Raw genomic sequence first — 13424 nt, forward strand, 5'->3', positions numbered from 1 at the left:
GCTGGTTGTGAAAGCGCCCCTGCACCTGAAAGACGATTCCAGGAATCCGCACAGGGTGCAATGACACGCCTGTCGCGGGGTCAGGCCGCCGTTCCCGGTCAGCTGTTACAGGGAATGTCTGGTGCCCGCACTCAGCACCTGCATCGTTGTCTGCAGAGGTGTGAGCTCTCACCGTCCGCTGAACCATAGGGGGTGTCTGGGTGTCTGGGTGAACGTTCCTCCCCACAGCCGTGATTTTCACAGACGCAAGCGCCGCCTGCGCCTCCCTCACCGTCCATGAGGATTCTTGGGGAAGTTGATGCAAAGTGTGTATAACAAACATGTCATGCAGGGCTGGCATTCTGGTGCAGCGGGCTAAGCTGCCACCTGCAGTGCTGGCTTCCCGTATGAGCGCTGGTTCCAGTCCCGGCTGTTCCCTGCTAATGCACCTGGGAAAGCAGCAGCAGATGGCTCAAGTGCTTGGGCCCCTGCCACCCATGTGGGAGACCTGGGTGAAGCTCCTGGCTTCAGCCTGGCGGCCACAGCGCCTATCTGGGGAGTCAATCAATGGGGGAAAGATCTCCCGCTGACTCTTCCCCCACAACTTACTAACTTCCTTTTTCCCTCCTTCCCTCCCTCCCTCTCTCTCTCTTTCTTTTTCTTTTTTTTTTTTTTTAAGATTTATTTTATTTATTTGAAAGAATTACAGAGAGAGGTAGAAACAGAGAGAGGGGTCTTCCATCTGCTGGTTCACTCCTGAAGCTGAGCTGTTCTGGAGCCAGGAGCTTCTTCCAGGGTCTCCCACATGGGTGCAGGGGCCCAAGGACTTGGGCCATCTGCTACTGCTATTACAGGCCATAGCATAGCAGAGAGCTGGATCGGGAGAGCAGCAGCTAGGACTAGAACCGGCACCCATATGGGATGCCGGCGCTTCAGGCCAGGGCTTTAACCCTCTGCGTCACAGCCCCAGCTCCGTAACTCTGTCTTTCAAATAAACAAATCTTTATTGTTTAAAAAAGATTTATTTATTTGAAAGAGTAACAGAGAAGGAGACCAATCTTCTATCCCCTGGCTCATTCCCCAAATGGTTACAATGGCTGGTACTTGGGGCAGGTTGAAGCCAAGAGCCCAGAACGCCATCCTGCACATGGGTAGCAGGTCTCCAGGTACTTGGACCATCTTCTGCTGCTTTCCCAGGAGGTTTAGCAGGGAGCTGAATCAGAAGTGGAGCAGCCAGACTGGAACCAGCACTCTGATGTGGGATGCCAGCATTGCAAGCAGTGGCCTAACCTGCACCACAGCCCCAGCCCCAGAAGTTATCACTGAATTCCATTTTTTTCCATGAACTTTTTGAAATCCCTTCATATCCCAGGGCTTGGCATCTGCACCCCCCAAAAATAGGCTGTCCCAAAATAGGTGTGTACCCCGTGCATGGCATTGTTTGGGTCAGAAGCAGCTAACTGGATTGAGTTATTTCTGATGGAGTGAGAATGCATTTCCTTATCCTGCCGTCTGGATGCAGGTCCCTTTCTTTCTGTCCTCCGGGTGGGAGCCTTCTGTGTTTCGTTTCTTATTCGTGTCTTGCTTTTCACTTTGCCAATTGCGTTCCTGTCCACTCTTTTATCTTTGCAACAAAACCTCACATTTTGTAGGTGAGAAAATTAGGCTTAAGGGTTAAGTGACTTGGCCATGAAGTTGAGCCTCAGATTCTTCAGTTTTACCCTGCTCAGGACTCCCCTGACCATGATGCCTGCAACCTGGCCTCACAGGCGTGAAGGCAGCCGCGTGGTCTTAGAACCACTACTGTGTCGGTGGCCGCTGTCCAGGGTCCCGGTGAATCTGACAGATGAATTTGTTAGAGTGAATTAATTGTGCTTAGACAATTCTAGGACTTCTTGTTAGGACTTGGAGACAGTCTAGGTTTGAGAGAGAGGAAGAATTCTTTGGGCACGTGCCTGAACCCCTCTTAGAACCCCATATTCCCAGCTGAAGGTTGAATCTGATGGTACCTGTTCTGATAACCTCAGAGGCATGCTCTGTGAGTCACATCTAAAATAATGCAGAAAAATCCTCAAAATACCCTACAACATAGAAATGCCAGGTGTTTGTTTATATAAGGTGAACACATTTCATGTATTTCCTATCACAGATTTGGGAACGTAGTGGTATTTCCCACCCTGCCTTTCCCCCTGCCCCTGTTCCCAACCTCCCTCCTCCTCATTCTTTCTTTTAATTTTTACAATGACAAACTTTCAGTTTATTTTATAATCATAAGCTTAACCCTCCACTAAGTAAAGAATTCAACAAATAGTAAGAAGAAAAAAATGTTCTTCAACAGTAGAGACAAGGACTGTAAACAATATTCAGTTCTCAAAATGTCAATTTCACTCCTACATTACATTTTTTGTACTCTTAGTTACCACAGTTCAGGGAAAATATGGTATTTCTCTTTTGGGGTTTATTTCATTAAGTATGATGTTTTCCAGTTGCATCCATTTTATTGCAAAGGACAGGATTTCAATTTTTTTAACAGCGGAATAGTATTCCATAGTGCATATACACCACAATTTCTTTATCCAGTCATCAGTTGATGGACATCTGAGTTGCTTTCATATCTTAGCTATTGTGAATTGAGCTGCAATAAACATAGGAGTACAGATAGCTCTTTGTTACGCTGATTTCTTTTCATTTGGATAAATTCCCAAGAGTGGGATGGCTGGGTCACATGGTAGATCTATTTTCAGATTTCTGATGCATCTCCATACTGTCTCCCATATGGTTCTACTAGTTTACATTCCCATGAACAATGTATTAGGGTACCTTTTTCCCCACATCCTCACCGGCATTTATTGTTTTTTGGTTTCTGTATGAGATCCATTCTAATTGGCATGAGGTGAGACCTCATTGTAGTTCTGATTTGCATTTCCCTGATGGCTAGTGATCCTGAGGATTTTTTCATGTGTCTGGCCATTTGAATTTCCTCTTGAAAAATGCCTGTTCAAGTCTTTTGCCCTTTTTTTTTTTTTTTGGATTGTTTGTTTTGTTGTTGTAGGGTTCCTTTAGCTCTTTATAGATTCTGTATATGAATTCCTTATCAGTTGTTTATTTTATTGCCTGTGCTTCTGGGGTCTTTTCCAAGAAGTCTTTTGCCTGTGCCAATGTTTTGCAGAGTTTCAGGTGTTATTTTTAAAAATACGTGGTGTGTATACAAACAGGGTCATCACATTTGGGCACACAAAATTTTTTTTTTGGCTGATTTCATTACAAGAGGAAAAGTAAACTGTTCCAAAGAGCCGTAGGAAGGGATCAGTCTTCTCTCCGTCTTTAGAGCATGGATGTGTGAACCGAACACACGATCCCTCTGTTTGCATCATTGCAGAACACAGTTCCCTGGAGGCCAAGATGGACATGATAGCCAGCCCTGTAGGGTCTGCACTTTTCCATCCAGTTTCCACAGCAGTCCTTAGTCCTTAGCCCGTTTGTCAGGTTAGGAAACCAAAGTTGAGAGTTTGGGGGGCAAACTGTCCAAGTCCTCGAGGCAGCTGCAGGTTAACAACGAGATAGTGCCTGGCGGTGGGTTCCTTCCGAGTGTGGTAGCTGTTTGGACTTAGTTGACACTGATGACAGAAACGTCAGCGTGTCTCCATCTCCGAGAGTCGCCTGGGCTGTCGTGCTGGTCTTCTTTTACATAAATGAATCCTCTCAGTTTGTCAGCTGCTGATATCCACTCACCCGTACTCCTTCAGGCCCCTGTGTTATGTTTTACATGCAGAAGCATGCACTGTTTGTGGTCCTTCCAAAGAAGTCCAGGTCTAGGAGCCCATACCTCCCCCAACCAGGCTCCAGCCGCTCTGTTAGTGCTGCACAGACTGACCGAATGGAGTCCCTTTTCCTCCTGGCTGTTGGTGATAAATATTTTGCTTAAGTATTTCTCTGGGGCCTGAAAAGCATCTGTCCAGACGAGGATGGTTGTCAGGAGTGATGAAACCGGTGAACAAGCGCCTTTGCTGCGTTAGTATCAACTTCCCCTCTTGGATTTAATTCTCCTGTGTAGAAAAGGATACAGAAACCAAAGATCAGGAACAGCAATGTCAGTTTCCTTTCTTCTGTTTTCCCAGGTGGACGACCAAATGAAGCTGCTTCAGAACTGTTGGAGTGAGCTCCTAATCCTGGACCACATTTACCGGCAGGTGGTGCACGGGAAGGAAGGATCCATCTACCTGGTTACTGGGCAACAAGTGAGTGTGGCGATGGTGAAGAAGTGTCTTTTTATTCAGCGTGTTCAGAGCGGCAGGGATTTAACCAGATCAGAAGCACTCTTGTGCTTTGAAAGGCAGTGACTGGCTGCGAATAATTTAGCAAGGATGACTTGGTGCTCTCTGTCCCTGCTTAAATGATTATGGGTAAACCCGTAAAAGCAAACAATTACAGCATCGTGCTGTTTCCAGCTGGTGGGGCTGGAAGGTTCCATCTCCAGGGGCCAGAACAGGTCCTAGGTCACGATCGGTGACCAGTACCCAGGTTTTTTTTCCCCTTGAGCTTCTGCCTTAGCCGACCGCGCTGGTTTGTCTGCTACTGGAAGACCAAATAAGTTGTAGCATCTCCAGTCTTTATGATATTGGTGGAAGAGATGCATTGAGGTGGCAAATACAATTGAAATAGTTGGCATAAAGTTAAACAAGTGAAGAGCTATAGGAGTTTCTGTTTCTAAGATCCAGTGATTGAAAAGAAGAGACAAAAGTACTCCTAGGCCCTATTTGTTTCTCAATAGATGCTTGTTGAGTGAGCGAGCATTTAGTAAACATCCCACTATGTGCTTGTCCCTATTCTAGGGCTCCTGCCTTCATGGGACTTAATGTAGAAACAGGGAGAAACTGGGAGTAGACATAATCCTAAGACATAAAACTTTGCGGTAGAGGGCAAGGTGTTATTGGAGAAAAGGAGTCAGTGGTCGAAGGGGAGACGGCTCACCTCCATGGGTGTGTATGGCCGCGTGGTCCTGTGGGCTGCAGGGTGAAGGGAATGCTGGCATTGTCCTTCCCGGGAAGGTGACGGGTGTTCGAAGACTCCAGGCAGCAGAGACAGCCTTGTGGCTACCGAGGCGGGGGAGCGAGAGAAGGAGAGCCTCCTTCATGCTCCTAATTCGGATTTTACAGGATCAGGGCAAGTCACTCACTTTTCTCAGGCTCAGTGCTACATCTGGGGGTGGCTACCCTAAACGCAGGGAGCAGGTGCGCTCCGTGGGTGCGTCGGGCGTCCCTCCTCAGGGCACCTCTGTGCTGCTCAGCAGCTGTGACTTCGGTCCTCGGGCACCGTGATCTTTTACTTCCAGCCATAAATGTTTATGTGCTGTGAAACCGCGGCACTGCATATCTGAAAGAGGAAAGGCTGCCCGCACACCATTTGCTGTATCATTAATAAATCACATTTCCCCAACCAAATTAAGGCAGGCAGCATTTCAGAGTTCCTGCAAATTGGATCAATTCGACCATTTCACCACTCTCTGGTCCCTACTTTCTGCACCTCTTGGGAGAGAAGCTTTCTCGACGAGCGAAGAAAATCTCAGTAGCTTTGGCTTCCTGTGCTTTCAAATTTTTGTTTAGCATTTTCATCCTGTGACTCAAGTCTTTGAAGGAAATGTACCCATTCGCGGAGTCTAATCGCTGTGCCTATCTCCCACCTAACCTTGCCTCCACCCTGCTAGGCATTGCGTAAGAAGTCCAAGACTCTGCCCACAAATTAATTTGATTTCATTTGCTTCCGAGTTTAAGGAATGAGAGGGGTTTGTGTGTTCTTTCTCCAAACACTGCCATTCCTGCCCTGTCTCACTTTGCCTCAAGTGCTGCCCCTGGGTAAAGATAATTACCATTTAAAAAGTAGAGATCCTGCGTTCTCTTTCCTCTCTGATGTTCAAAACCTAGAACAGTCAAGGAATAAATGGCATCATGGTCTTTAGTGTCAATTATTGCTGCTTTGTACTTCTGTTTTGCCATCGGAGCTGAGTGAGGGACTCCCTGCTAGAGACTTCCTGACACCTCCTGCACCCTAGCTTCATCCAGCTGCACCCCCCAACCAACGCCCCTTCCCCCGCCACATGTGTGACAGCCAAAGCCCCTGCCTGTGTGTGTGCTTCCCATCCATTCCAAGTGAATAGCCTACTGTTATAATATGTCAGCATCATTATGTAAACATAGCAATACAATCAGATCGTCTCATTTATGGCGTTAGGGAAGAGATCATTTTCTTTTGTAGAATAGGCTACACAAAGCATTTTCGGCATTCCTCCCGGCTTCCTGCAGCTTCAAAGGATGGAAACTAAAGTGCTACAAAGGAGACTTTGCTGAAGCACGTGACCTCTCTCTAGCAGGGCGGGGCAGAGATCGGAATGTAGAGTCACAGACATGAACGTTCCTAATGACCCGCCACCACCTGCTCTGATTTATGTACAATATAAATATTAGGTTGTCCTGATTCCTAACTGAACTCACTAATTAATTTTGAGATAAGCAATTATCTCAAACAAGCCAACTAGGACTCAAGACCCAGAGTGATCATCCCTCCCACATTCCCACATCTGATCCATACCCTTTTAACACCTTCCAACCCTCATGGGACTTGGATACCGAAAATGGTTTTCCGATGACAAATCATCCTTTTACTGTTGTCGATCGCTTCCTACCCTGTGGCCCAGGGAGATGAGTGAACTTTTTTTTTTTTTTGAGGTTTTATTTATTTGAGAGTTAGAGTTACAGACAATGAGAGGTAGAGACAGAGAGAAAGGTCTTCCGTCCGCTGGTTCACTCCCCAAATGGCTGCAACGGCTGGGGCTGCGCTGATCTGAAGCCAGGAGCCAGGAGCTTCCTCTGGTCTCCCATGTGGGTGCAGGGCCCAGTGACTTGAGCCATTGTCTACTGCTTTCCCAGGCCATAGCAGAGAGCTGGATGGGAAGAAGAACAGCTGGGACTAGAACTGCGGCCATATGGGATGCCGGCGCCGCAGGCAGAGGATTAACCTGTGCCATGGCGCTGGCCCCCAGTGAACATTTTAAGTATAATTTTCTTGACAGTGGTAAATACTTCCTTGTTTGCAAGCATGGAGAGAATAGATTATTTTTTTTAAACATCCAAGACATTTTCAGAATTTTTTTTAAAAGATTTTGTTTATTTATTTGAAAGTCAGAACTACATAGAAAGAGGAGAGGCAGACAGAGAGAGAGAGTCTTCCATCTGCTGGTTCACTCCCCAACAGGCCGCAACGGTTGGAGCTGTGCCCATCCAGAGCCAGGAGCCAGGAGCTTCTTCCGGGTCTCCCACGTGGGTGCAGGGGCCCAAGCATTTGGGCCATTTTCTCTGCTTCCCCAGGCCATAGCAGAGAGCTGGATGGGAAGTGGAGCAGCCAGGACTCGAACCGGTGCCGATATGGGATGCTGGCACTGCAGGTGGCAGCTTTACCTGCTATACCACAGGACCAGTCCCAGAGTAGATTTTTATTAAAAATTCAAGAATAATAGCATCCGGCGCCGTGGCTCAATAGGCTAATCCTCCGCCTTGCAGCGCTGGCACACCGGGTTCTAGTCCCGGTCGGGGTTCCAGATTCTGTCCCGGTTGCCCCTCTTCCAGGCCAGCTCCCTGCTGTGGCCAGGGAGTGCAGTGGAGGATGGCCCAAGTGCTTGGGCCCTGCACCCCATGGGAGACCAGGAGAAGCACCTGGCTCCTGCCATCGGATCAGCACGGTGCATTGGAGGGTGAACCAATGGCAAAAGGAAGCCCTTTCTCTCTCTCTCTCTCTCTCTCACTGTCCATTCTGCCTATCCAAAAAATAATAATAATAATAATAGTAACAAATTAGGAAGATGTGTCGCTTGCTCCGCAGGGTCGTGGAGGAGCGGCAATGGATTTGCTGTTGTTTCTTTCCCGGGTCCTCCCCGGATTAGCTGCCGCCCCCACACCCTGCCTCCGTGGAGGGGCGGCACCCCTGCCGCTTCCCCCTCTTCCGCGGAGGAGCGGCACACCACCGGCCGGCTCTCTCAGGGGTTCCTCAGATGTTCCTCCTGCATGTTGTCTCTCTCCCCCTTTTATAGTCCTCTTCCACCAATCCCAACTCTGCTGGCGTTCTCTCCCCACGTGCTGAGCACACTGCTCTCCTCCAATCAGGGGCAGGATCAGCTCCTGCAGCTTGTTAGTTGAATTGGTGAGGCAGTTGTGTGGAAGTTGTTTACTCCCTCTCAGCGCCATATGGTGGGAGATCAGATGCATAGAGTTAGTCTTAGCAGTTCCAGTAGTTTAGTCTAGTCTCTAATCTCAGTATTTGTCTTCAGTATTTGTCCGCAGTCTTAGTACTTATTTGTCTCCCGGGCGCCCCGCCATGTTGCGGGAGACGGGCCCTGCTCCCCACAAAGATGGTAAAACAATCATATAGAAGGAAAGGAGTATGTTTAAGTAAAAGCATAAACCCATATTCTGGAGAAAAGAGGACAATATATGGAAGTAACGAAGAAAGCAAAGAATTGAGAATTTCTTTGTCTTGTTCACAGTTTTATAACAGTTGGGCTGTAGATTGGATATATTTTCATTGGTGCAGACTGCTCACTCTGTGGTGTGGACATGGGATTGTGTGTGTGTGTGTGTGTGTGTGTGTGTGTAACACACACATGCATCTCTGAGAACAGCCTGTGACATCTTGAGCATGTCCCTGTAGCTTCAGCGTCGTGTGCGCAGTGCGGAAGGGCAGTGAGAGCCAGCCGAGACACAGGCTTTATGGGAAATAGTTGTGTGATGTGATGACATAGAAGTCAGAAGTCGCCAAGAGCCCACCAACACAGGCTGGGGTTTGTGGAGCCAGCACCTCTGTGAAGAAAGCACTATCCTTGCCATCTTGTGCGGTCGGGGGACTGAAGCAAAGAGAGGAAGGGCTTGATTGGCGCTCGGAACAACACTTGGCGAGCGGTGGTAGAGCCGACGGACGTTCAGCCTGGGCTGGCCGGGGCCTGAGCGCCTGTTCTTCACCTTGAGCCATGCTGCTTTGTTGGGTAACTCTGGGGTGCTACAAGCTCACCCTCCCCAAGGCTGTGAATTGTCCTTTCAGGTCTGTGACAGCCTCCGTGGATCTTCCAAGCAAAACAAATTCACTTCTCTCCTAAGGAGCTGCATGCGTACCGTTCCTTATGGCCTTTTGGTGTTGTTTTCGTTGAGTACTGATTTTTGGAAAAACAAATCTCCTAAGTAAGGGATTTTCCTCCTGTTTTTCTGCATGAGATCATTTACGCTTGACCCACTGCCATGGACTTGTGTGGAGAGTGAACTGTAAGACAGGGATAGCCGTCTTCCTGTGGGACATCTTATCAAGGGCGTGATATTTGATATGGGGGGAGCAATTAAGTGACGTTATTCCAGGAAAGCTGGCGAAATTCCCCTGCAGACAGCGGGATGATTCTGACCTGTAGACAAGGAATACGCTTTTTCATTCAGCCAAAACGTACTTCCGATGGCCTGAAACGTGAGCAGAAGCCAAAGGAGGGAGGGTGAGAGGGGACGTTTGCGCCCAGCGCCGTGGTCACCGGAGATCAGGCTAATGTCGGCCCGCTCGGCCCTGCGCGCGTGGCCTCGCACTCTGCACTTTCCCACGTGAGCCCTGTGACCCAGGCTCCGAGAGCAGGCACGGGAAGGCTGCTGGGAGGAGGTGGCCTATCGGAATGGGATGGATGGGTGTTGCCAGGCAACATGGCTTGACGGAGCCTCCTTCTCCTGGAGGGAAGATGCTTTCCGTCCTTTGCACGTGGAGGCGACCACGGGTGCTGAACGTCCGAGGAGCAGCGACAAGGACGTGCTGCATAAACGCCCACCGCACTCGGCAGCTGTTCCGGTGTCGCCTGGGAGAGGGTGTGCTCTCCAGGCACTCCCCGGACAGCGTCCAGGTTCACCTCTCGTTTTCTTACATGCCCAAAGGTGCTTACTGCCAGGACAGATGAAAACATGTATCCTGAATGAGGATTAGCAAACAGTGAGATGACGCGTGCCTCGGTGCACGGTGTTAGGGCAAATTCCAGACACCAAGGGACGCCCAGAGAGGAGGAACTCGGTGCCACCTTAAAGTTGTTTTGTGTGTTCACATGCAAGGGATGCAAGGCCCCCGTCTTCTAGATTGTTCCTACTGAATCCGATTCGCTGATAGGAGGAGGGCACCGGGACAGAACAGAGGAAGGAAATGCCCAGACTGAATTTTTCAGAGGGAGGGGATATCCAGGTCATGCTACTTGGCACTTGGAGAAAGAGGAACGTTAGGTCCAAGACCCCAACTCTGCACTCAAGCCCAGTAGTGCTTGGGAAGAAGCCCCGAGTCCCGTCCTGGTTCATTCCGTCCGAGCCAGAGTGGCTGAACCCTGTGGCCCTGGAGGGAGCTTTCTGGGACACCACGATCTAGCATGGAAATGAGGATTCCCTGAAATCTAAAGTGAACTATTGGGTTCTAATGATGTGTTACTGTATTTTGATCAGGCATCTATGTAAATACCCTTTAAATAACGTTGTTAAGCAGAATGGAAAAGATAATCAGTGACATTAGGCATTGTCAAATCAGTTCTGTTTTTAGCATCTTACATTTATGACAACCGTTTTTTCTGTCAGGTGTTTTTAAAACACACACACACACACACACACGTGCATATACACATATACCTGTATATGAAATAACAATCAAGTACTTTGCAGGGGGTTGGGTTTTACTATTTGCATTTTGTGGCTAATTAACAGCCACTGTAACATCGTCCTGAGGGAGAAGTCTACCAACAACTTATTATTTTCCATGATTGTGTATCGTATTAAAATGACAGGCACCTTACAAAAGACAAGTCATCAAAATTCTGGCAATTAGAACTAAAAGCAATTTAGCTAAAACTGTTTCTACCTTCAAGATGAGTGAAATTTATCCAAAGGGGACACTGGCATGGAGTATTTCTTCAATATTTCCCTCGAATTTAATGGCACGAAGATTACACGTAAGAGAGTGATAAATTCATTTTACTAAGTACATAAAAGACAAGGCCAGCTGCTCCTGAAATGAGCTCAAGCCCTGCATTCAACAATGAAAATATAATTATGTTTGTCATAAAATAGAAGTTGCAGATCTGTGTGCTGCCTCAGGAATAAATCACACAGCCTCCTTCAGAGCTGTGCAATTTGATAAATTATCCTTGAAAGAAATGTTATCGGAGCCCCCATTTAATAAGCATGTTTGAGCTTTCAAATTAGCATGTAAATAAATGTGTAGCTATAAAGTTGTTGGTATGCCAATTGATTTCCTGAGGTCCGTCTCACTAAATATATACTCCTAGGAAACAATTTAGGTTCCTTCAGGCATAGTGTACTATATCTTCAAGTGGAACTTCCAGTATTTGAACTTGTAATTAGAGACCTGTGACAATGACGTACACATCAAAGTTTCATTAATCCCATCTTATAAAAAAATGAATAGCATGTTTTTGCTTTACTTAGAATGTGGTCTACCTAATTTAAGGCCTCTCTTAAAATGTACTATAGGGGCAGGCGTTTGGTCTTCCAGCATCCCACGTCCGAGTGCCTGGATCCCACTCCTGGCTCCAGCCCCCTGCTAATGCAAGCCATGGGAGGCGGAGGGGATGGCTCAAGTAGTGGGGTCCCTGCCACCCACATGGGAGACCTGGATGGAGTTCCTGGCTCCTGGTTTCAACCTGCCACTCCCCTCCCCTGAGTGCTGCAGGCTTCTGGGTGGGAGGCAGTGACCAGGAGCCGTCTCCTCTGCCTCTCCAATAATGATGGCTTGTAAAGGGGGTAATTATGTGTCCTAAGCTATAGCCACAGCGCATTCAGCTGGTTCAAGCATTGTCCCAACTTGATTGTTTCTTGACAGTCGCAGGAGGAGGCGCCTCGTTCCCCTCACCCTGCTTAACCGCCATGCTGAAGACCAGCACGCCAGTGGGCAGAGCTGTTCTCTGGCTTGCCGAAGGCCCTTTGGGTGGAAGGGGTGGCAACATTGGCCCAGCTTTGTCTTGTCCAGGCTCTTGCACCACTGCTGCCCCACCAGGCCTTCCTGCTGGTCTGTTTGTCTCCGTTAAGTTGACATTACAGGTTGCATATCTCTTATCCAAAATGCAGGGTACCAGAAGTACATATGAGATATATTGGGGGTGGGACCCAATTCTGAACATGAAATAGATTTGTTTCACATATACCTCATCCATATAGACTGAAAGTAATTTGATATAATATTCTCTCTATTTATTTGAAAGGCAGAGCTACAGGGGTGGTGGTGGGGTGTGTAGTTGTGGTGGCAGGGGGAGATCCATTAAGATGGAGAGGTCTTTCATGGGCTGGTTCACTCTGCAAGTGACTGCAAAGGCCAGGCTGAAACCAGCAGCCTGGAACTCCATCCCGGTCTCCCATGTGGGTACAGGAGCCCAAGTACGTGGACCATCTTCTGCAGTTTTCTCAGGCACTTAGCAGGGAGCTGGATTGGAAGAGGAACAGGGGCCTTGGCTGTGGCACAGCAGGTAAAGCCGCCGCCTGTAGTGCTGGCATCCCACCTGGGTGCTGGTTCATGTCCCGGCTGCTCCGCTTCTGACCTGGCTCCCTACTAATGGCCTGGAAAACAACAGAAGATGGCCCAAGTATCTGGACCCCCGCACCCACATGGGAGACCCAGAAGAAGCTCCTGGCTTCAGTGTGACCAAGCCCTGGCCATTGGGGCCATCTGGGTAGTGAACCAGCAGATACAAAGATCCCCCTCTCTGTAACTGTGACTTTCAAAATAAATAAATAAAAAGTGAATCAGCCAACACTCTGTACCAGCTCTCATGTAGGATGCCGGCACTGCAGGCAGGGCGTTACTAACCTGCTTGCACCACGATGCAGGTCCGCATGTAGGATTTTGGATGCACCTGCCTTTTGACAGGGACCTGTCACATGACATCAAGTTCCCCTGTGAGAACTGGCAACACACTAGCAGGGCCCTCCCTTTGTGCGCTGGGCTGTGCTCTCCCTGTGCTTGGCAGAGCTCCATAGCTGGCCCTGTCTTCTCCCAGCTCAGGGTTCCAGGACCCGTGCACCAACCGTTTCTCGCCCGCGCTGTGGAACACCTCAGGGTTAGCTTCAGTGCGCAGGGGCCAGCACAGAGCTTGGCACCAGCACTTGCCCGGTGGCTTTTTCATGCATAGTTGACTCTCTCTAAGCTGATTGACACCTTTGGGGGTCGACTTTCCACTGACTCATAATTTTTCTCACTCTTGAAAAAGGTTTCTGTACACCCAAGTATTCTCTAGTTAAAGCTGAAAATTCAACTCATCATATTTACACAATAAAAAAAATCTATTCTGCCTTGTTTTTAATTGCAAATTCCACTCGAGGGACCAGTTCTCCGGCGTAGGAGGCAGCCCTGTGCCGTCTCTTGGAGAAGCAAGTGCAGTCAATTATGGT

The 13424-nt window shown here is 48.4% G+C and overlaps 1 protein-coding gene across 10 annotated transcripts in view; it reads left to right on the forward strand.

Moving 5' to 3' along the window:
• The window catches only part of NR5A2 (nuclear receptor subfamily 5 group A member 2), a 130232-nt gene that overhangs the window by 69257 nt on the left and 47551 nt on the right, over positions 1-13424 (forward strand). For all 10 annotated transcript variants that reach the window (XM_002717676.6, XM_008268687.5, XM_089312056.1 and 7 more), the window contains one exon: positions 4098-4217. In XM_002717676.6, coding sequence (XP_002717722.1) covers positions 4098-4217 — 120 coding nt within the window. The remainder of the gene's footprint in view (positions 1-4097; positions 4218-13424) is intronic.

This window comes from Oryctolagus cuniculus, chromosome 13 (assembly GCF_051225735.1).
Source record: "Oryctolagus cuniculus isolate XC-2025 breed Fujian yellow rabbit chromosome 13, ASM5122573v1, whole genome shotgun sequence".
NCBI lineage: Eukaryota > Metazoa > Chordata > Mammalia > Lagomorpha > Leporidae > Oryctolagus > Oryctolagus cuniculus.